The following is a 20,522-nucleotide window of genomic DNA, read 5'->3' on the forward strand; positions in this document are numbered from 1 at the left end:
TATTGTGAATTATATGTTAAGTTGTCTTGGAGATATTTTATTTTGTGTTTAATGAACAAATTTATATATATTGTATATATTTTATTTTGGTAATAGTAAGTATCCTGATGTTATGTGTTCTTAAGATAATATGTAATAGTAAACTACATCTCTATTGTACTTTTTTTTCTGTTTTTTTAGTGTTTAGCAATTCTTTGAATATTTTATTAATTTTTATTATCTTACAAAACATGTTATATATTTATTGACATATTGAATAATTGTTGTAATCTATTTTTTTATTTTAGTTTAATAATAATTTTGTAATTATTCAAACTTAATAGAACATATCTATTTGTATAGAATATATTTTAGTTATATTCTTAGTATTTTTTTTTAAAAAGTTTAAATTTCGTGAATCCCGTGCATTGCACGGGTTATCACGCTAGTAAATATGTAGTATGTGTAAGTATTATGATGTAATACAAAATTAAAAATAAATTAATAAAAAATCCGTACACATGCAGTTATAGTTATTATCTAAAAATTTTTAAATATCAATTTTACATAAAAATAATTATATAAAAAATTTAAATATATTAATATACTGATATTTTAATAATTTTTAATAATTAATTTTAATTATAAAAAATATATATAATATATATAATTAAAATTAACTATTAAAATTTATTAAATATCAGTATATCATACTTAAAAACTTTATCTGTATATAAATTTTTTGGTGGAGTGGACACGTGTGAGTGGTATATGACATGAGCGTGTAAAGGAAGAGAGTGGAGAAATGTGGAAACAACCAGAAATAACAGAATCAGAATCACAATGAATACTACTCCTTCTCCTTCTCCCTCTGCGCGCTATAATTTCCTCTTCTCTTCTTCCTCTGCTTCACGCGCTCTACCTCCTTCACGCGCTCTCTCTCTAACCGCAACAGCAACACTCTTCCCTTCTCATTCTTCGCCTCCCTCCTCTGTTTCCCTCACCACCTCCTTCTCCTTCTTCCAAAACCCTAATTTCATTACGGGAAACTCTCTCTTCCATTCCATGCAGGTATTCTCTCTTTCTTTTTCTTTCTAATTTTTCATTTCTTGCGAATTTCCAACATGCAAATTGTATCCTATGCTGTAAAGATGCGTTATTTCTTTGATTTTGGTGGGAAAAGTTTTGTTTTGTTCTAATTCTCTTTGTGATTTTGATTAAAACCTTCTTTAGTGTCCTCTTAGGAAGGGGAGAAGAAAGAAAAGAGAAAAGGAAGATAATGAAACAGTATAATTCCTTACTTTACTTCCTTAATCATGGCTTATGGTTATTACTATTACTATGCCATATTCAAATCCTTCACAACAAGGTAAACTTGAATTGCATAGCTAAACTTGTCAATTTTCTTGTTAGAGTTTACACTCTTAGATCCCTAAACTTGATTAGGAATGTTTACAAGTTAATTTGAGGGTTTGATAATTTTGCCTTGCCACTACCAAAAGCTTGAAATTCTTGTTGTTTTGGTTGTCAAATATATAGAGATTCTGCTCTGGCAGCAGCATGAGTAGGAACAAAGCAATGGTGGAAAGTTTGCAGCGTTATGGAGTGATAAGATCAAATAAGGTAGCTGAAGTAATGGAGAGCATTGATAGAGCATTGTTTGTTCCCAACGGGGCTGGAGCTTATATTGACAGCCCCATGTCGATAGGGTACAACGCAACTATATCTGCGCCGCATATGCATGCGATGTGCCTTCAGTTACTGGAGAAGAATTTGCAGCCTGGAATGCATGCTCTCGACGTTGGCTCCGGTATAGTCCATGAAACACACTGCATCTATTGTTTTGCACTATATTTTCTCTTTAGCGGATTCTATAGAAATGGATTGGGTAGAATAAATATTCAGATTAGTCGATGAACATTGTATGTGCAATGTCAAGCTTGTTCTGTAAAGATTTTGGGTTATCGGCTCTTTCAAATTTCTAAATAGACATCAATTTAGTTTGAGATATCAACTTTGTCCTTAAATGTAGGATCTATTATACTATGGAAACCATATTGGCATATTGCTATATACTAGAATATTGAAGGACTAATGTCTTGCATATAATATTTGATGTCTAATTTGAGCATTTATCCAAGATGTAAGTTTCTTTCAAGTTGGAATCCTTTTTATTTAATTTTTTTCTTTTTGGGTAGATTATGGATAAAAAATGCAGCTTATACTGTATACCTCATTTGCATCGAGGTTTCATAGGCATAGCAAGATAATGTGAAGATTTTTTTATGTAAAACCTTGCATAGGGGATTGACAAGGGAATTTGGTTTCTCACATAGCTCTCGTATTCCAAGGTTTGCTATTTAGTGTTGAGTAACAATCTTCATATGGGCCTCTTGCAGGAACAGGGTATTTGACAGCGTGCTTTGGCATGATGGTTAGACCGGAAGGCCGTGCTGTTGGTGTGGAGCATATTCCTGAATTGGTTTCTTCTTCAATAGAGAATATTCAGAAAAGTGCTGCCGCTCAATTATTGAAAGATGGCTCCCTTTCAGTTCATGCTGCTGGTTAGTTTCCTGATATATTAGTTCGTTTTAGTCAACCATAGCCATCTAGTTTTTCCCGATTTTAGTTTATATTCATTGGTGATGAGGACATAATGCAACTGGTTTAATAATTTTTTAGTTAGTCCATTTTGTAAATTGAAAATATAAAGATTGCTATGATTCGTGTTTTGTTTGAAACTATGTTGGTTCAGAAGTATTGTTCATGTGACCGATATTCGAGATATTTGAGCATGATATTCATAATATTCAAATCACAATAGATTTTGAATTGCTAACTGAATACATTTGAGCAATTTTGACAGATGGAAGAAAAGGTTGGCCGGAGTTTGCCCCTTATGACGCCATTCATGTTGGGGCAGCAGCACCTGAAATTCCGCAAGCACTTATTGATCAGTTAAAGCCTGGAGGAAGAATGGTGATCCCAGTTGGAAACATGTTTCAAGATTTGAAGGTGGTGGACAAGAAATCTGATGGCTCTATTAGTGTCCACACCGAGACCTCCGTTCGTTATGTACCGCTCACCAGTCGAGAAGCTCAACTTCGTGGCTACTGAAATGGAGGAGGGATCTTGAATTTTGGTTCACATGTCTCTCTCTGGTTTTGAAATATGGCGGATACACAAATGTTAAGAGTCTGTATAGTTAAGTTTCTTGGAATTTTGAAAGGCTAATGCTACAGATATCCGTGGTTAGAACTTGGATTCCCTCACATGGTGTTAGAATTTGTATAGTTAGTGTTGATGCTACTCAACTCCTTGTATCATATAAATAAAGTTCATCTTCATATGCAGTGATAGTAATTTTGGTATTAAAAATGTGCAACGAATTTTAATTATGTTCCGCAAACCAAGTTCAACACGTGATGAAGGTTTCAAATAATCAGCTAAAGAAGGGCGACACATGTAATAAAAGTTTGAAACAGGTTAATCTTTTTCTTTGAGAATAGAAATGTATGTCTCAAGTGTTTGTAAATTCAGATTTCAAATTTGCAATAGAAAAACTTCTAACAGTTAAAAACACTAATTAGTTTCTGCTCTACAATTCACAACACAAGCTATGAAATTTACAAGATAGCTACATTAATTTGAAGGTAAATCTTTCTTAATTTGATTCCGTTTTATAGAAACAAAACAAAACAAAACAGCTAAAGAAGAGAGGGTAAAGGAGAACATAGACCACTTCAGAATCTGAGGAAAATTAGAATTACAGCTATAAAATAATGACAATAGAATGTGTTAACTTAATTTGGAACCGGTTGCCCAGGAGAGGAAATATTTTTCAGAAAAAATGACACTATATTCTCAGCGCTATATAAAAACAAAAAACTCCAGCAGCTGCCATGGTTGTTGATTACATGAGCTAATACTCAAAAAGAGCGTCTGGGTCTGTCCTCAGCAACATTCACTCTTATTGCCCTTCCATCCAAGATACCCTTAAAACTTTAAGGATATTGGATCATATCCATTAACAGTTGTTTGTGTCTAAACATCAATTTCATGTCCTAGTAATTAAAAAAATTATATTCACTTTTTAAAAACCCATGATTAAATCAGTGTACAGAAGGAAAATCTAAGACAAAAGCAACTACGCTGTTCAAAAAGTTGTCCTCTCAAGTTCAAAGTTCAAAACATTTTGAATTATCAATGCATGAAATGTATAACATTGATAACGTGACAAAGTAGCTTTGAAATACCTGCCATCAAGAGCAGCAATTGCATCGTTCATTTCACTCTCGTCAGTCATTGTGACAAAACCAAAGCCGCGTGATCGTCCAGTTTCTCTGTCATACACTACGCGAGCATTCACAACCTTACCGTGTTCGCTGAAAATCTGCTCCAGGCGACCATTGTCAACATCCCAAGGCAAGTTACCAACATAGATTCTAAAAGCCTGTTCGAATGAACGGGGTGGGCGTTCAGGTCGCTCTCCTCTTGGAGAAGCCTTGTTAACAGTCAACAGTCTTCCACCTAAATCCTGTTGCAAGGGGAAAAAAAAAAGAGGCGAAAATTAAATACTAAGGACATTCAGTGTTGCAATCAAATCAAAACTCTTGCATAGAAGACTTTCTATAGCAAAAGAAGTCCATAATAACAAAATTATAAAAACATGCTTAATTTCATTTAGTGAAATTAAGTGATAATAAAAATTGAAAACATGCTTAATTTCATTTAGTGAAAAAAATTAAGGTCATTGATCTACATACAAAAGTATTGCAAATAATTGTGTGGAGTATTGGTTACAGCTCCAATTGCAAATTGAACTTTTCTGTCCTCATTAGAATCCAACAGATAAAACACAAAACAGGGATCCATTACATTGCTCGGTGCAATTTTTTGTTTCCTCACTTGTTAATTGGAAAACATACAAAAAAAGCTTCTAGCACACGCAACTAAGTTCAGTATCTCCTCAGAAATACATACACCAAAAGAGTTCATGAATTCGTTCTCCGTGAAAATTTTGAATTCAAAAGCTATTTAGAGTTTTCAATCCTCCTAATTCAATAAGAAACTAACTCCAAACTCAGACAAATTAGCATCATACACAGCACAAAACTAGTGATATCAGCGACAAGTCGAAGAAGAACTTACATAGCGGTGGAACTTATCCACAGCAGCCTCAGCTTCCTCGACAGTACTCATTGTCACGAAGCCAAACCCGCGACTTTGGTCAGTGTCCCTGTTGTAAATAACCTAAAGCCACAGCCACAATACCATAACACCTTCAGAATCATGAAGTACATATTCAACACAGAACACAAACATCTTTGAAAAAGCTATAAAAACAAACAAATAAGTGTCATAATACAACATACAAAACTAATAAAAACCAAAAAATAAAGAACAAAGAACTAACATCTTCAAAACTCAAAAGTCATCACAAGCCATTACAATGAAACAGTATACACCTAAACAATTATAGTAGTGCATGTGCTTCTTGGGAATCACTCTAGCAATAATAAAAAATGATAACTCCCTAAAAAATTATACTTTTTATTGGTAAAAATGACTTTTTTAACAATTTAATTAATAATTGTAACTCAATTGAGCAGAAAGCAGAAAACCTAACTAAAACCGAAGAGTGTTGGTTCGTTTTGTTAGTTACCTCGGCAATTTCAACGGTTCCAGCTTGCTCGAAAAGCATGGCGAGTTTCTGGCTATCAACGTCATAAGGCAAGTTTCCAACGAAGATTTTCGCCTCCTCTGGTGGCTCAACAAAATCCCCTCCTTCTTCTTCTCCTTCTTCTTCTTCTTCTTCTTCGTCTCCGTCTTCGGCTTCAGCAACTTCAGCTTCGCCTACGATTTCAGCGCTGGGTTCCCAATCGGAAAGTGCAGGTTCTTCAGCTTCTTGCTGTTCCAAGGTGAGAGTGTTGTCTTCCTCTTGCTGGGCCCAGTCGGAGGTTTGGGCCACGTGAGTGAGCACGTGATGATGGCGCCTTGCGGTGAGAGAAAGAGAGAGGGAAGGGAATGGAGAAGCGAGTTTGAAGAGAGTGTGGTGGTGGGGTTTGGAATTTGAATGGGTGATGTGTTTGGAATGGAAGAGAGAGGAAGGAGGAGAGAGAAGGCATGATTCTGCCATGGTAGTTAGGGATTTGAAGCCAGTGATGATAGACATGTAACCGTAAGAACAGAGAGAAGAAGAGAAAGGGTTTTGAATTGAAGGGAATGAGGATAAGGAAGGAGGGGGTGGGAATTGAAAGCAAAGGGTTTACGGTGATTCTCAACAACACCAAAAATATCAAGCAGATCATTCTTCTCTTATCACATGATTATTTGGGCTGGGCTTTTTTTCTTTTCCATCTCTGAATTTAAATTGGGTTTTTAAAGAAAAAAAAATCCTTAAGCAGGATATATATTCTTTTTTCCTAACCAAGGGTTGGTCGAGTGATCAGCTCACTCGTCCGCTTAAACAAGTGTTGAGAGTTCGAATCCCGCCTTGTGCATGCAGCAACTCATTGGTCAGCGGCAGACCCTTAAATGGAGTTCAGATCCGCGACGGATTAGTCCTTAACCTGTCGGATTTGGGGATACCGTTTGGATAAACCAAAAAAAAATATATTCTTTTTTCTTTAACCAATTGGTCTGCTTAAGCAAGTATCGGGAGTTTGAATCCCACATTGTGCATGCAGCAACTCATTAGCTAGTAACAGATCCTTAAATGAAACTCAGATTCGCGACGGATTAGTCCTTAGCCTTGGCGCCAACTAATGTGTTTAGTTATTTACTTATTTATTTATTTATACTTTTTGACTTTTGTATTATTTTGTTTACACTTATTATTTTCTTGTATCATAATCTAGTTGACCAAAATGAAAAAAAAAATACTATAGGATGCTTGACAAAAATGTTATTTGTAGTAGTATTTTATTTGTTCTAGCAACCGGAAGATTAAGGTTCTGGAACCTTCCCAAAGACATTAGGATTACTCCCCTTGACATTTTTCATTATTAAAATTACACATAACAATATTATTAGTTTCATGATTTAGCAGTTAAGAAAAAAGGTAACTGCAAAATTAGCCCAAGTTAGTATACAAGTTCAATGCCCCTTGATTTGCAATCGCTACCATCAAGATTAATTGTGAGTAGTCCATTTTCATGGTTGTAGAAGAACTCATTTTCCTCCTTCATTTCCACCATGCAACGTTTTGGTCTAACATTAGAGTATGCTCCAAATCTGCCACATCCTCTGGTTTTGATTTTGACCATGCATTCTTCATCATTAACAGCATCCATGGTGCAGTTCAGAGATTCAACTGCACCCCCTGAATTGTACATGTCAAGCAATCCTATTGGTGCAAATTCTACATCATTACCAAACACCTGTATGTTTCAATCATTAGCATTAACATTAACATCTTTGCATGTTGGCCTTAGTAAACATGATTTCTTTTTTCTTTCATAAAATAAAAAATTACAATGTTAAGATAGTAGGATAATTACCTTGATTGGTGATACTGTATATATTTCACATTGGAGAGTCTCTAATGTCACTTCTAGTTTTTCTTTGTTTTGTAGCTTGGTAAGAACACCTGCATTATAGTCCCATTTTAGGGAAGTAGATATGAGTTTGGGAATACTCAAAGTGGGGGTATTTTCATCCCTTAACTAGAGGTCTCGGATTTGAATCAAAGAAAGAGAAACAAACAAGACACTGAAAACAAAAACATGAACCAAACATACTCCGAGGTTTTTTCTAGTCTTTATCGCTCGCCGGTATCCGAATCATATTATCAGAAATTCGACTAATTCGAGTCAAGAAACAGTAGTTGTTTCTCCGGGTATAGATTCTTTCCAATCCGCAGTCCTCGAATTTAGGACTACTAGTAAGAAGACTACAAACTAGTCTATCAATTGACCAACATGTAATAAGAATGTAATTGTTGAATTGAAATTTGAACCTGAATTGAAGGCATATATTGCACAATTTCCATTCCAGTTTTCTCCTGCAACATCTTCTAGAAACTCCACATCAAGGGGTCTCACTTTCCCTGATAAGGTTATGTTATTTGGTGTTCCATCAACTGGTTTCAGTGGCCAGCTTCCTGCTCCTTGGCAATTGAACACACCTACCACCCCAGTGAACTTGTTCATGTTCCAAATCTTCAGCAAACTGCACAAAAAGGATAATAATAATTTAGCATACCTTTTTGAGCAAATCTTATTTGGTCGAAACTCACATGCAGTTGTTTTCATGTGAAGTTGATAGCTATGAGTCGTTAGATAATTTGACATGTTTGACTAAATTGTCATCTAACGATTCTTAATTGTCAGTTTCACGACATCTGCATATGAGTCTCTCCTGTAAGATTAGGGATAATTTAGGATACCTTTTACCATCCATAACAGGATCTTTAAACAAGCAATCTCGAGTCGGGCGGCCGGTGAATCTTGCTCTCAAGACTGATCCATTAGGCAGTACTAACTTCTTGAGGATCTCAAAATCATGATTTCCAGGCTTATCACTGTATACTTTATCAAATTTTGGTTAAGATCATTTCAGAATTTTTTTTCTTAAGCATAAGAAAAACATTTTTTGGTGCATTATTTACCTTACATATACTGCACAACCACCTATTGCTCTTGCTGCAGCATGGAACTCAGCAGTGTCATGCTTGCTCTGAAAAAAAATAGGAAAAAATGTTCAGAATCATATGAAGCAACTTGTAACATTTTCAGTCATTGATAAAAGATTTGAGAAGAAAAGGTGACAGGAATATTGTATTACATGGAACATGTCCCAATCAGACACAAATATCTCCCCAAGAAGAAGACTATTGAAGGATACTGAGGCAATGTGTAAGGTTTGAAGTTTTGGCTTTCCTGGCATGAAATCTTCAGATGCTCTTGCTGATGCACTCTTCTTTGAACTAAAAATTTATCAACAGAAAATTTTAGCTTCGATACAGTATAAATAATTCTTTATATAGTTAAATACGTTTCTGGTATACATAAAGGAGTTTAATTTTGATTCTTTAACAGTCATTGAATTACATCTGTTTTTTTGGATGACTATTAATACGGTCAATGTAAAAAGTAGTTATTTTTGCTGACACAATGTTACATGATTGGATGTACGTGTAAAACTGCATTACATTCATAGTGCATCAAAATTAAATCTCAGATATAGATCAACTTAGAGTAAGATACTTTTGCTCTTAACCCTTCTTGATATTTAGTTAAGTACACAAACCTGTATATTGAATCAGAGTTGTGAGACATGCAACAAATGAGGTTATTGTCCTTGAAGTTCTTGGCTATAGATTCCTCTAGTGCCTCTTGATACCGTTTCGTCAGCGAAACTCGTCCGCCATGGCCAGAGCCTAAGGTTTCTATCACATTCTGGACATCAACTTTGACGCCGTCGACGCCACAGCTAGCAAGATAACTGTGATAGTCATTGTAGAAATCTTGAAGCTTTTCAGGATCCATGATTCCAACTCCATATTTTTGCAGGCTGTCCATGGCTATATCTCTAAGGTTCCCTGTGTTTCCAGGTGATTGAATTGGATATGAAAGTTTTGGATTGTATTTCTTCATAGCTTCTGATGATGGGAATACTCCTCCCCAGTAACCAGCTAATGCATGCCACATGTAAACATATCTGCATGGTTTACAAAATTGTAACTCTCTTCAATTCTCTTCTTATTGTGAATCATGGTGTTGTAGATTAGGCCTTGTTTGCAAACTGTCTTAGTAATTCAAAATATAGATATATTTGCAAATACAAACTTATTTCGAGATAGATGACTTCTATCTTGAGAGAATAATTGCTCGGTTTTATATTCACAAAGATACACAAAACCTTTCTATCCCGTATATGTATATTCTGTTATGAGATACTTACTTAAAATAGCTTATAGTTAATGGCGACCGACACATGAAGGAACGAATAATGCATAAATGCTTTAATTGACATGAGATTGCTTACTTTAGTCCAAAGTTGTGTTTGATGAAATCAACAAAATTGTGGAGATTGTTGCAAGAATTGTCAAGGTCTGCATTATTGAACTTTTTGTTTTCTTTCATGCCTATTAGTCTGGTTGCAAACCTATTTGGGAAACAGGAAATGTCACCTTGATGAGTCAGAAATGGAGGGTAGAAAGGGTAATTTACCAAAATTGAAAAAAGCAAACAAAAATGATGGCCTTACTGTATTCCTTCAATTGGTGGTTCACCTTCTTTGTGAAACTCATTGAATGTGTCTTGCCAACCATCATCAATGATAAGAAACTTTGGTGAACAACTTCCTTCTGAGAAACTGTTAAGTAAAAGTAATAAGTATTGTCACTTGCTTTCTCAACATTTGCAAGCTGTGTTTGGTGTTTTGAAAACAGAATAAGACACTACACCGAAAACATGACACAAAAGACAAAGATACAAAAATTAGTGCTTGTAAACAAAAACGGCCTAAACTCTTGAACTTTTGATTAACATTTTGTACCTTTGAAGGCCCTCTCTTATTCCTTGTGGACTCACTTGATTGTAAAAAGCATCCCAAGTGCACCATCCAAACCAATCAAGATGTGCAGGGATTTTCTTGTGCTCAATGTGACTAAAACTTCCTTTGAGTTTTTCCAATATCCTATTATATTAACACAAGAAAGAAGAAGAAGAATAAATATGTAATTTTGCATGACATAGCATACTGTGAAGAATTAATAAGGACATCATAGAAAAATAAGACATACTTGATAGAGTTTCTGACTAACTCAAATGGATTGTTTCCTGAATTTACAAATACAGCTTCTAGTGATTGTGAAGTTTTGATATGTGCATCTCCTGGATCATTTAAAAATTAAAACTCACATTAATTAGTGTTAATTATTAAATTGGTAAGTATCACAGTTTATAGAATAATAAAGTTAAAACTATTGTTCATCTACTTTGACTAAAGAATAGACACTCCTCAAGGAATTTCAGATCGGATACTTTAGTTCCTAATAAATTTTTATTCTCTAAAAGTCCTCAGAAAATAATTCTGTCGGATAGATTGATCCTCCAAAATGAACCGAAAATGAAAGTGTAAGAAGAGTCTATACGAACCGCTTTCGACGCAGAATTGGAGCTGATTTGATTGAGTTCCTTGCAAAGTTGAACGAAATTGTCCATCCAAAACAGGCAAGAAGAGAATGTAGTTTGTGTTTTGTGATGTTGAAGGATCCTCATCAGAATCAGAACAAAACTCGTCATCATTATCATCATCACCATTGAGTGCAGAATCTTCTCTTGCTTCTAGAAGCAAGAACTGAGTCTCCAATGGAACATCACTTGCACATTTTCCAACCCTTGGTATCATCCACCATATCTTCACTCTGAAGAGTGATAGTAACTTATATCCCCTGCATTTTTGTTCATAATCAAGAGTTCAGCACTTAACAACTTAACATCAATATAATGTTGAATTAATAACTTCTTTGAGTAAATTAAGTTTGACTTTCTTTTTTGTCATATTTTGTTTTTGGTTTCTATCCCTAATCCAACTCAACACAATGAATAATCCGTCACAAATTTGATCAGCTAGTCAATACGTTGCTACATATGCAAGATCGGGTTTGAACTCTAAATATCTGACCACCAAGGTTAAGTACTATTTTAGTTCTTAGAGTATATACCCATTTTGGTTCTCAAAGAATTTCAGACTGGACACTTTAGTCCCCAACTAAAATTAATTACTCGATTGGTCCCTAATAATTAATTCCGTCAGTCACTTAAATCCTTGGCTCCGTCAACTCTAACGGAAGACAAAATAGTCCCTGAAAACTCTAACATGAGACAAAATAATCCCTGACAACTCTAATAAGGGACAAAATTATCACTGACCCCTTTATTCGAAAACAACACTATTCTTCCCCAATTTTTATCATATCTCGCATAACCCTAACATTCATACTCTTCTTCTTTACTTTCACAGTCTTTTTTTTCCATCTTTTCCTTCCTCCTCTTTAGCTCCAAGATTAAGCCATGGTGTAATTGTCACACGTGTCGCACCTACCTCAAGATGTCATGGACCACACACTTCCTAAATCTTTGTGACTGGTATATCCACCTCCTCTGCACTTCACCCACCAAAAGCATCCACTTGCACGTCTTTGATAACATCACCTAACCCCGACAACGTCCACGACATCTTCAAGACTAATTTCCACAACTACTCTAAGGGCACGCCTTTCTCCACTCTTCGGCAACCAATATAGATTGTTGGACGTTAGGACATCATGAGAAGATTCTCCTTTGACATCATATGCAAATTCTCATTTCAAATAGACACCGAGTGCTTCATTCCTTCTTTTCTGGAGTCTAAGTTGGCAGACAATTTCAACCTCGCATCCAAGCTATTACAACGAACAATGTCGCTGTTGCCGCTCATATGGAAACTGAAGCGATTACTGAACATTGGTTCAGAGAAGAAGCTGAAGGAAGTGATCGGAATGGTGGACAATGTGGTCATGGAGATGTTAGGGCAGAGGAGGAGGGAGATGGCAACAACAACGACGAGTCTTAACAAATCAGACTTGCCGTCTAGATTCATGGGATCCATCGAAGACGACAACTAGCTGAGAGACATAGACATTAGTTTCCTGAGTATGAATTGGTTGAGAATAAGTTGAGGATTTTTTTTCTTGTGAACATTAAATTTATAGAGTGTGCATTGTGTAGTTTGAAGTTACAGTGTTAAACTGTTAGTGTTATGCGAGATATGATGAAAATTGGGAGAAAACAGTGTCGTTTCCAAACAAAGGAGATCAGGGACCATTTTGTCCCCTGTTAGAGTTGTCAGGGACTATTTTGTCCTCCGTTAGAATTAACGGAATAAAGGACTTAAGTGACTGACGGAGTTAATTGTTAAGGACCAATCGAGTAATTAATTTTAGTTGGGGACTAAAGTGTCCAGTCTGAAATTCTTTGAGGACCAAAATGGGTATATACTCTAGTTCTTAAGGTATAAGTCCAAATTTTTTTTTGTTCCTAACCTTTTTTGCATACAAAATCATCCCCAAGATTTAACTTGGTTTTGAAATCGTCCTTACCTTAGAGGCCAAAATCGTACGGAGGTGGCGACAGAAGCGGAAGCAGAGGTGAATCATGAGCAGCTTCTTCTTCTTCTTCCCTTCCCCCTTTTCCTTCTTCCCTTCCTCCTTCGCATGAGCAGAAACACTCTCTGTCTTATTTTTTATTTTTTATTTATAATTTTTTTGTTATGAATAATTTAGTCCAAAATTTTAATATTTAAGTAAAAATAACAATTTTAAAACTTGGTTTTAAACCTTAGGAACGATTTTGTATGCAAAAAAGATTTGGGATGAATAACATTTTCGACCTATACCTTAAGAACTAAAATAGTACTTAACCTTTTTTTGTTTCTACTTCCTATTCCTAACACAAAGGTCAATGATTAATCTGTGGTGAATTTGATCTTTATTAGAGGGTATGTAGCTAGCTAATAAGTTACTGCATACGCGAGATAAGATTCAAACTAGTGCTTGTGAGTGAGCTGATTGCTCGACCAACCAAATTATTTATTTATTTTTTTGTTGTCATGTATATAAATATGCCACAAAGTTGAATCATCACAATATAAAAGTTCTAATATGATATCATATTAAGAGAAACTATATCATCGAAAACGTATAAATGGTTATATCTCTATCAAGTACTGACCGGAGAATGCCAAGAGTGAAGACATGACGAGAACTTGGAAGATGAGAAGTAGCACCCAAAAAAGCGGCAGAATCAGATTCAGCAGTGCCAATTGAAGAAACCTGAATGTTTTTGGGAACATCAGTTAGAACCACTTTTCCCCTCACCACAAGGCACCTCTCTTCATTCAAACTAGGCACCACCTTCACTGTCATCTTCTATTACCAAAAATCAACTTGAAGAAAAATGGCTTGAAATTCAGTCACAAGCTGTATTCATTTATATATATATTTATCAAAATACTTGTTTTCTTTCTTTGGATAGTAACAAAAGCAAACCAGTTGGTATTAAATATTACAGTTGGAATTGAATTTTCAAGTGGTGGACCCGGCACATGGGATTTTAGTCAATTATAAATAATTATAGTATCTATTAAATATTATTAAAATCACATTTTTTGGTTGAATAACACAGCTGAGATTATAATTCTTGAAGGAATTTTTTATCTATTTTATTTGATTTATTTAAATATATTATTTATTTATTTATTTAATTGAAATAAATATTAAATTGTTTAATAGTTTATTTGATCGTATTAGTAAGAAAATTTTAAAATTTTATTCAAAAATTAAAAAAACTATCCACAAATTTAACTATTAATATTATCTAAAAAAACTTTTAAATAATAAAATTTTAATAAATATTTTAATTTAATTCCAAACTATATATATTATGATAATTGTTATACTTTAAAAATGAGTAAAATTATTACTCGTTGTTTTTATTATTTTTAATACTAAAAATAATTAAACTTTAAATTTAATTAATTTTATAAAATTTTTATGTATATTTTTATTAAAAAATTACTTTATATATTTTTGTACGTTATCTCCTACAAAACATAAGTATATATACTAGTATATATAAAATATGAAAATGCTACTTATTTTTTAATTTTTATCCTTTATTCCTTCTTTCAATATAAATATTTTAATTTATTTAATTAATCATCTTTCTTATATTTAAGGAATCACTATTATTTTTATTTAATTTAAATTTTATAATTATTATATACTTGTAACTAAAAAGATGAGTCACTCCTCCTTTCTCCTTTCAAAAATCATGGAAGTTTTAAAGCTTAAATCTCAAACTTTAATTTTTAAAAATTTACAAAAGTTTGATATTTTTCATTTATAAAATACGCAACTTCAATTATTTTTATTTTTTAGTTTCATGAAAAACGTATACCATATAAATATATATAGAAATTGATATTCAATATTACATTAATAATATTTTAAAGCGTTGCTAGTAAGTCTTCATTGAAATTTTTACCAACCATTTTATCATTAAAAATTATATTATGTTTAGTTAATTTTCTTTACACCATTTTGTCATAGATGAATGTTCAATGCATTATGAATTAACTAACTAGATATTACTAACTATTTAGTCTAATAAATAATGTGTTACTCAATGTGTGCATTATTTATAAGATCATCACGAAGGTCCTTGTTAATAGGCTTCGTCCTCATCTTGTCGATATTGTTGGCCCGCTTCAAGGAAGATTTATTCCGAGACGAGGAACTCCTGACAACATCATTATTGCTCAAGAAGTCCTCCACTTTATGAAGAAGACTAAATCAAAGAAAGGCACACTGGCCTTTAAAATTGATCTAGAGAAGGCTTATGACAGAGTTGACTGGAGGTTTTTAGCTCATACCCTTAAGAGTTTTGGTTTTCCTATTCCTACACTTAATTTGATTATGAATTGTGTCACTGCTTCTTCTTTATCTATTCTTTGGAATGGGAGTCGTCTGAATGGCTTTACTCCTAGTCGAGGTCTTAGACAAGGATATCCTATGTCACCCTATCTTTTTGTGTTGTGTATGGAGCGATTGGCATGCTTTATTAGTCATCAGGTTAATTTGGGCTTGTGGGAGCCGGTTGCTATTTCTAGAGGGGGACCAAGAATATCCCACTTAATGTTTGCGGATGACTTGCTTCTATTCTGTAAAGCTACAAAGAGACAAGTGCAAAATGTGATGTTGGTTTTAGAGACTTTTTGCAAAGTATCTGGGATGAAGATTAATGTGGAGAAGTCTAAAGCGCTTTGCTCTAAGAATGTCTCTGCAACAAGGAAAGAGATTTTCACTGGGGTATCCTCTATCAGATTTGTCCAGGACTTGGGCAAGTATTTTGGAGTTACCCTTAGCCATTCTAGGGTGACTCGTTCAGCTTTCAATGGTGTCCTGGATAAGGTTCAGAGTAGGCTAGCAAGCTGGAAAGGGAGTTTACTCAATTGGGCTGGTAGACTCTGCTTGGTTAATTCTGTTGCCGCTGCTATTCCCACGTACCAGATGCAGGTATCTATTTTTCCCAAAGGAATTATTAGTAAATTGGAGTCTATGATGAGAAATTTTCTTTGGAAAGGACAAGTTGATGGAAGATGATTGAATCTTGTTAGTTGGAAGGTACTAGTTACTCCAAAAAAATATGGAGGTTTGGGGATTAGAGATCCTTATTGTGTAAATATTGCTCTTCTTGGGAAGCTAATTTGGACTTTTTTCCAGCAGCCAAACAAGCTATGGGTCCAATTGTTGGATGCCAAGTACCGATCATCTCTATATGACTGTTTTAGTTATCCTAAGAATAAGGACTCTCCCATTTGGAGGTGTCTTTGCAAGGCTTGGGAAGTGTTGAATGATGGGTTTGCTTGGTGTATTGGAGATTTGAACTAGAATTTTTGGTTTTCTAGCTGGAGGAGAGAAGGACGGTTATCTAATGAGATGGATTATGTTCACATTTCTGATTCGAATATCCGGATACAAGATATTTGGTCGGTTGGTAGGTGGCATTTGGATATTCTTTATTCTCCTTTATCTCAAAATCTGAAAGGTAATATTCTCTCTTACAATCCAGATGAACAAGCAGGTCCGGAAGTGGGTTGGTATTGGCGTGGGTCTGCTGCCAAAGTCTATAACTAACTCACGCAATGGTTACTTGTGGTTGTGTAAGCAACTGTTTGGTTGGGAGGAGCGGGAGAATTGGCTTTGGCTTTGGCGTCAGCTTGTTCCGGAAAAGCATAAGTTTTTGGCTTGGTTGTGTCTTAAGGAGGCTCTTCCTACTGCAAGTTTTCGCTTTAGAAGAGGGATGTCGTCATCGGATAGGTGTCCAAGATGTCTTTCTAGCCAGGAATCGGTTTTACATTGTATTCGGGATTGTCCAAAAGCTCAGCTTGTCTGGCATAGGTTGGATATTTCTTGTCATCATTTGGATTTGAAGAACTGGTTCTTGTATCATAGCAGAGAGCATCCGTTCAAGTTCTTTTCAGGACTTTGGTGGATATGGCGAGTAAGGAATAATGACATATTTAATCCCCATGAAACTTGGCCTCCGGAAAAAGTGATTTGTCTGGCATTAACTTCAGAAAAGGAGCTTAGGAATATTTTTAAATTACAATGTATGTCCCTTCCCTCTACTCTAAATGGTTTTTGGAATCCCCATCCATTGGTACTTTTAAGATTAATTGTGATGCTAGTTATTTTTGTTCGGGTGATAGTGTTGGTTTTGCTTGTGTTATTAGAGATTGTAATGGGAGTTGGCAAATGGGGTGTTTGGGAATGATTGAGAGTAATAGTATTCTTCAAGGAGAATTGTTTGCTATTTGGAGAGGATATCTCTTAGCTTGGGATGTGGGTCAACGAGATGTTATTTGTGAGACGGATTGTGTGGAAGCATTTAATCTTGTTACTCAAGATGGTTTTGGGTTTATTGATCCATTGGTGCTCAAAATAAGAGATATCATGCATTGGAATTGGTGTGTTGACTTTCGTTTGATTATGAGAGATGCAAACACGGTGGCAGATACTATGACAAAGATGGCGATGAAGTTACAACTTTCGCATGTGGAGCTTCTTTAACCTTGGGAAGAGTTTAAGAGTAATCTTAAACGGGACTGCCCCTCTATTTAAGCAATTCCTTATTTTGTTTATTTTGTTTTTCTTTGTTTAATTTATTTCGGTCACAAAAAAAAAAAAAATTGACTAGAAATTGGAAATTAACTACTTGATTGCATGATAAAGCACTACTTAGTAAATCTCTTGTATTTGAATTACTTTATTTCTCTTTGTCGCATCCTTGTTTTGTTAAATTTTTTTATTATTTTACATATATTTATAACACATCTAAAATAACAAGATAACAAATAAAATATTCTTAGTATATATTTAAAATTATTTAAGTTTATACTTATATTTTTTTAATATAAATTATTTTTTAACAAGATAACGCACAATATTTTGTATACAAATCTAAAATTCGTTTATACTCGTGTTTGTATTTTTTTAACATAAATAATTTTTAACACATCTAAAATTACAAAATTACTCACTAAATAATTTTTTAACGCATCTGAAACTCATTCAAAAATAATTACGTTCATTTCTCTTGTTAAATAATTCTATACAATTCAGAATCGAAAAAGATTGATTTTGATAGTATTATTTTAATTTAATTTGATTAGAGTTTAATTTTGGGTTATTATTTTTATTTTATTAAGTTTAAATTTAAATTTGAATATTTAACTTTAAGAAGATATAATTTTAAATTTTAAATATATAAAAAATGTGAGACACAATATCTAAAAATAATTATGATAATTATTTTATTAAAATTTTATAAATAATAACTAATTAAAAGATCAATTATAATAAATACCTAATTATACCGATATAAAAATTTAGCCATCAATCAATTACTATATATTAGTATTTGGTATCTCAAAATTTTTTATTATACTACTAAAAAAAAGTTTGACTATTTTAATAGTCAATAATTATTAAACTAAAAATATGTATAAAGTAATACGTATAAATATAAAAATACATGATTGATAATTTTTTATGTGTAGTATATAGTGATAAAAACAGTTAATAATAATATAAATTAATAAAGATTTTGTTTGTAAAATTAAAAAAAAAAACTACTTTCCCATTTTCATATATCATACTAAAAAACTCCCACCTACACATATAAAAAAATCATGAAAGCTCCAAATAATATGAACTTTTTACACAAATTTAGCTAAATATTTTTTAAAAAGTATTCTTCCATATTCTTGAATTCTAACAAAATCACCCCAATATGATATTTTTTTTTCTTATTTCTCATCCATGTCTGTCTTCATTTCTATCCATTCACATGTATACAAGAGCCTATATATTTTATATTTTTTTTACAGCTAGCATCAATAGAATTACACACGTAAAAGTAAGCGTCAAACACGACCTAACTTATATGCATCTTGTTCGGTTGAAACCCAGCTTTCCACGTGGTGCCATGTCAACATGACTCAACTTAAAATTAATTTAAAAGATAAAGAATCTTTAAAGGATAAATATTTAATTATTTTAGATTTAATTATTCTATATTTTTTTATAATTTATCAAATTTTTAATTAAATTTTATTATTTTATATCACATTAAATTTTATAATTAAATTTTTACTATTATTTCAGCATTTTTATCACAATAAAAATTTTATTACAAAATTTGATATAGTGTAAAAATTCTATTAAAAAATATATAAGAATCTAATTAAAAATTCAGTAAAACTATAACATCGACAAAGTAATTAAATTATTATTTTATTAATTTTTATAATTTTACTAAATTTTTAATTAAATCTTTATAATAATTTTGTTAAAGTTACAAATTTTATATTAATAAAAATTATTTAAAGTTACAAATTTTGTTAAAATTCAAATTAAATCATTGAATATTATTAGCACCCAAAAACCAATTTAGTTGTTATCCGTGATAACAATGATCAAAATTGCTTAACAATATAAAGTTATATTAATCATTAGTTTTAAAAAACTAAGAAAAATTTACAATAATAGAGCTAATTCAATAAACAAAAACAATTATAAGATCAATGAGTTAAAAAGAATAAGAAACATATTCTTAATAAACCTATCATTCTTGCCAACAAACTATAACTCAAATGACATAATTTACATATCTTCATCTAAAAGTTTCGGTTCGAATCTCACTCCTAATTTTGGAGAGAAAAAAAAACCTATAATCCTTAAAAAAAAAACAAATTACATACATAAGAAACATCATTTAGATAGGTTTAGGGTAAACCTCTTTCTTTTGAAGAAGGAGATAGTGGCCAATTTTGTAAGAAGCATAGGCATCAATGCATGCATATTCAATTTGATCTTTGGTCAACTCCTTTGACTTCCATTCACTAGTGCAAATATCCTTTGACTTCTTCATATCAAGCCCCACAAGTTCTTTGGCCAAAAATTTCAACCCTCTAGATGAATAATTTTGATCACATTTTTCTCCTGCAAAAGTAGCCAAATCTATGCCATTTTTGCACTCCAACCCATAATCACTCTTGAGTCTCTTGATATCATTCTCAATTCCAACCCCAACAAATTTGAAGTTAGGATCCATAAGAAAGCTCCTAAGACATTGAGGAACAATATTATTGAAGAAAAATTGAAAGATTAAACACTTATCCTCAATACATAATTGCAAAATTGCCACCTTTGTCTTGTTTTTATCTTTGGTCCATTCGGTATCCAATCCAATAATCATGTCTTCTTTTGATGAAATTTCTTGAATCCACTCCTCAACTATGCTGGCTTTGTGAGTTATGATTGTTTCAATGCTTAATCCATCAAAAAGCACCACATATTTTGAACTTGAATTGTCTTCCATGAAAACCATCTTCATAGAGACAAGTTAATTTGATGATTAAGAAGGAGAGAAAAAATATAAATTGATCATAAAGAAATAACAATCTAATATAGGGGAAAAAAATTTGTG

General features: G+C 33.0%; 4 protein-coding genes across 6 annotated transcripts; 1 reads left to right on the forward strand and 3 right to left on the reverse strand.

Moving 5' to 3' along the window:
* The first annotated feature begins 792 nt into the window (after positions 1–792).
* LOC130943738 (protein-L-isoaspartate O-methyltransferase 1-like) lies at positions 793–3,374 on the forward strand. 2 transcript variants are annotated; one of them, XM_057871742.1, is made up of 5 exons: positions 832–1,050; positions 1,213–1,348; positions 1,519–1,789; positions 2,379–2,543; positions 2,846–3,374. In XM_057871742.1, the coding sequence occupies exons 2-5, from the start codon at positions 1,259–1,261 to the stop codon at positions 3,094–3,096; spliced, it is 777 nt and encodes a 258-aa protein (XP_057727725.1). In that variant the 5' UTR covers positions 832–1,050; positions 1,213–1,258; the 3' UTR covers positions 3,097–3,374. The 2 variants fall into 2 exon arrangements, with proteins under 2 accessions (XP_057727724.1, XP_057727725.1); XM_057871741.1 differs by lacking the exon at positions 1,213–1,348 and having other exon boundaries at positions 793–1,050.
* Positions 3,375–3,721: 347 nt separating this feature from the next.
* Positions 3,722–6,256, reverse strand: LOC130946605 (28 kDa ribonucleoprotein, chloroplastic-like). 2 transcript variants are annotated; one of them, XM_057875402.1, is made up of 4 exons: positions 5,645–6,256; positions 5,131–5,232; positions 4,228–4,516; positions 3,722–3,964 (listed from the first exon to the last, which is right to left on the reverse strand). In XM_057875402.1, the coding sequence occupies exons 1-4, from the start codon at positions 6,152–6,154 to the stop codon at positions 3,909–3,911; spliced, it is 957 nt and encodes a 318-aa protein (XP_057731385.1). In that variant the 5' UTR covers positions 6,155–6,256; the 3' UTR covers positions 3,722–3,908. The 2 variants fall into 2 exon arrangements, with proteins under 2 accessions (XP_057731385.1, XP_057731384.1); XM_057875401.1 differs by lacking the exon at positions 3,722–3,964 and having other exon boundaries at positions 4,046–4,516.
* Positions 6,257–6,874: 618 nt separating this feature from the next.
* LOC130943698 (probable galactinol--sucrose galactosyltransferase 2) lies at positions 6,875–13,959 on the reverse strand. The gene is made up of 13 exons (XM_057871697.1): positions 13,701–13,959; positions 11,085–11,380; positions 10,730–10,820; positions 10,483–10,623; positions 10,192–10,299; positions 9,970–10,089; positions 9,232–9,642; positions 8,767–8,908; positions 8,591–8,658; positions 8,369–8,503; positions 7,940–8,151; positions 7,482–7,570; positions 6,875–7,361 (listed from the first exon to the last, which is right to left on the reverse strand). The coding sequence occupies exons 1-13, from the start codon at positions 13,892–13,894 to the stop codon at positions 7,065–7,067; spliced, it is 2,304 nt and encodes a 767-aa protein (XP_057727680.1). The 5' UTR covers positions 13,895–13,959; the 3' UTR covers positions 6,875–7,064.
* A 5,836-nt stretch (positions 13,960–19,795) lies between these two features.
* LOC130946976 (3'-5' exonuclease-like) lies at positions 19,796–20,443 on the reverse strand. The gene has a single exon (XM_057875891.1). The coding sequence runs from the start codon at positions 20,427–20,429 to the stop codon at positions 19,809–19,811; it is 621 nt and encodes a 206-aa protein (XP_057731874.1). The 5' UTR covers positions 20,430–20,443; the 3' UTR covers positions 19,796–19,808.
* Positions 20,444–20,522: the final 79 nt, after the last annotated feature.

Source organism: Arachis stenosperma, chromosome 8, assembly GCF_014773155.1.
Source record: "Arachis stenosperma cultivar V10309 chromosome 8, arast.V10309.gnm1.PFL2, whole genome shotgun sequence".
NCBI lineage: Eukaryota > Viridiplantae > Streptophyta > Magnoliopsida > Fabales > Fabaceae > Arachis > Arachis stenosperma.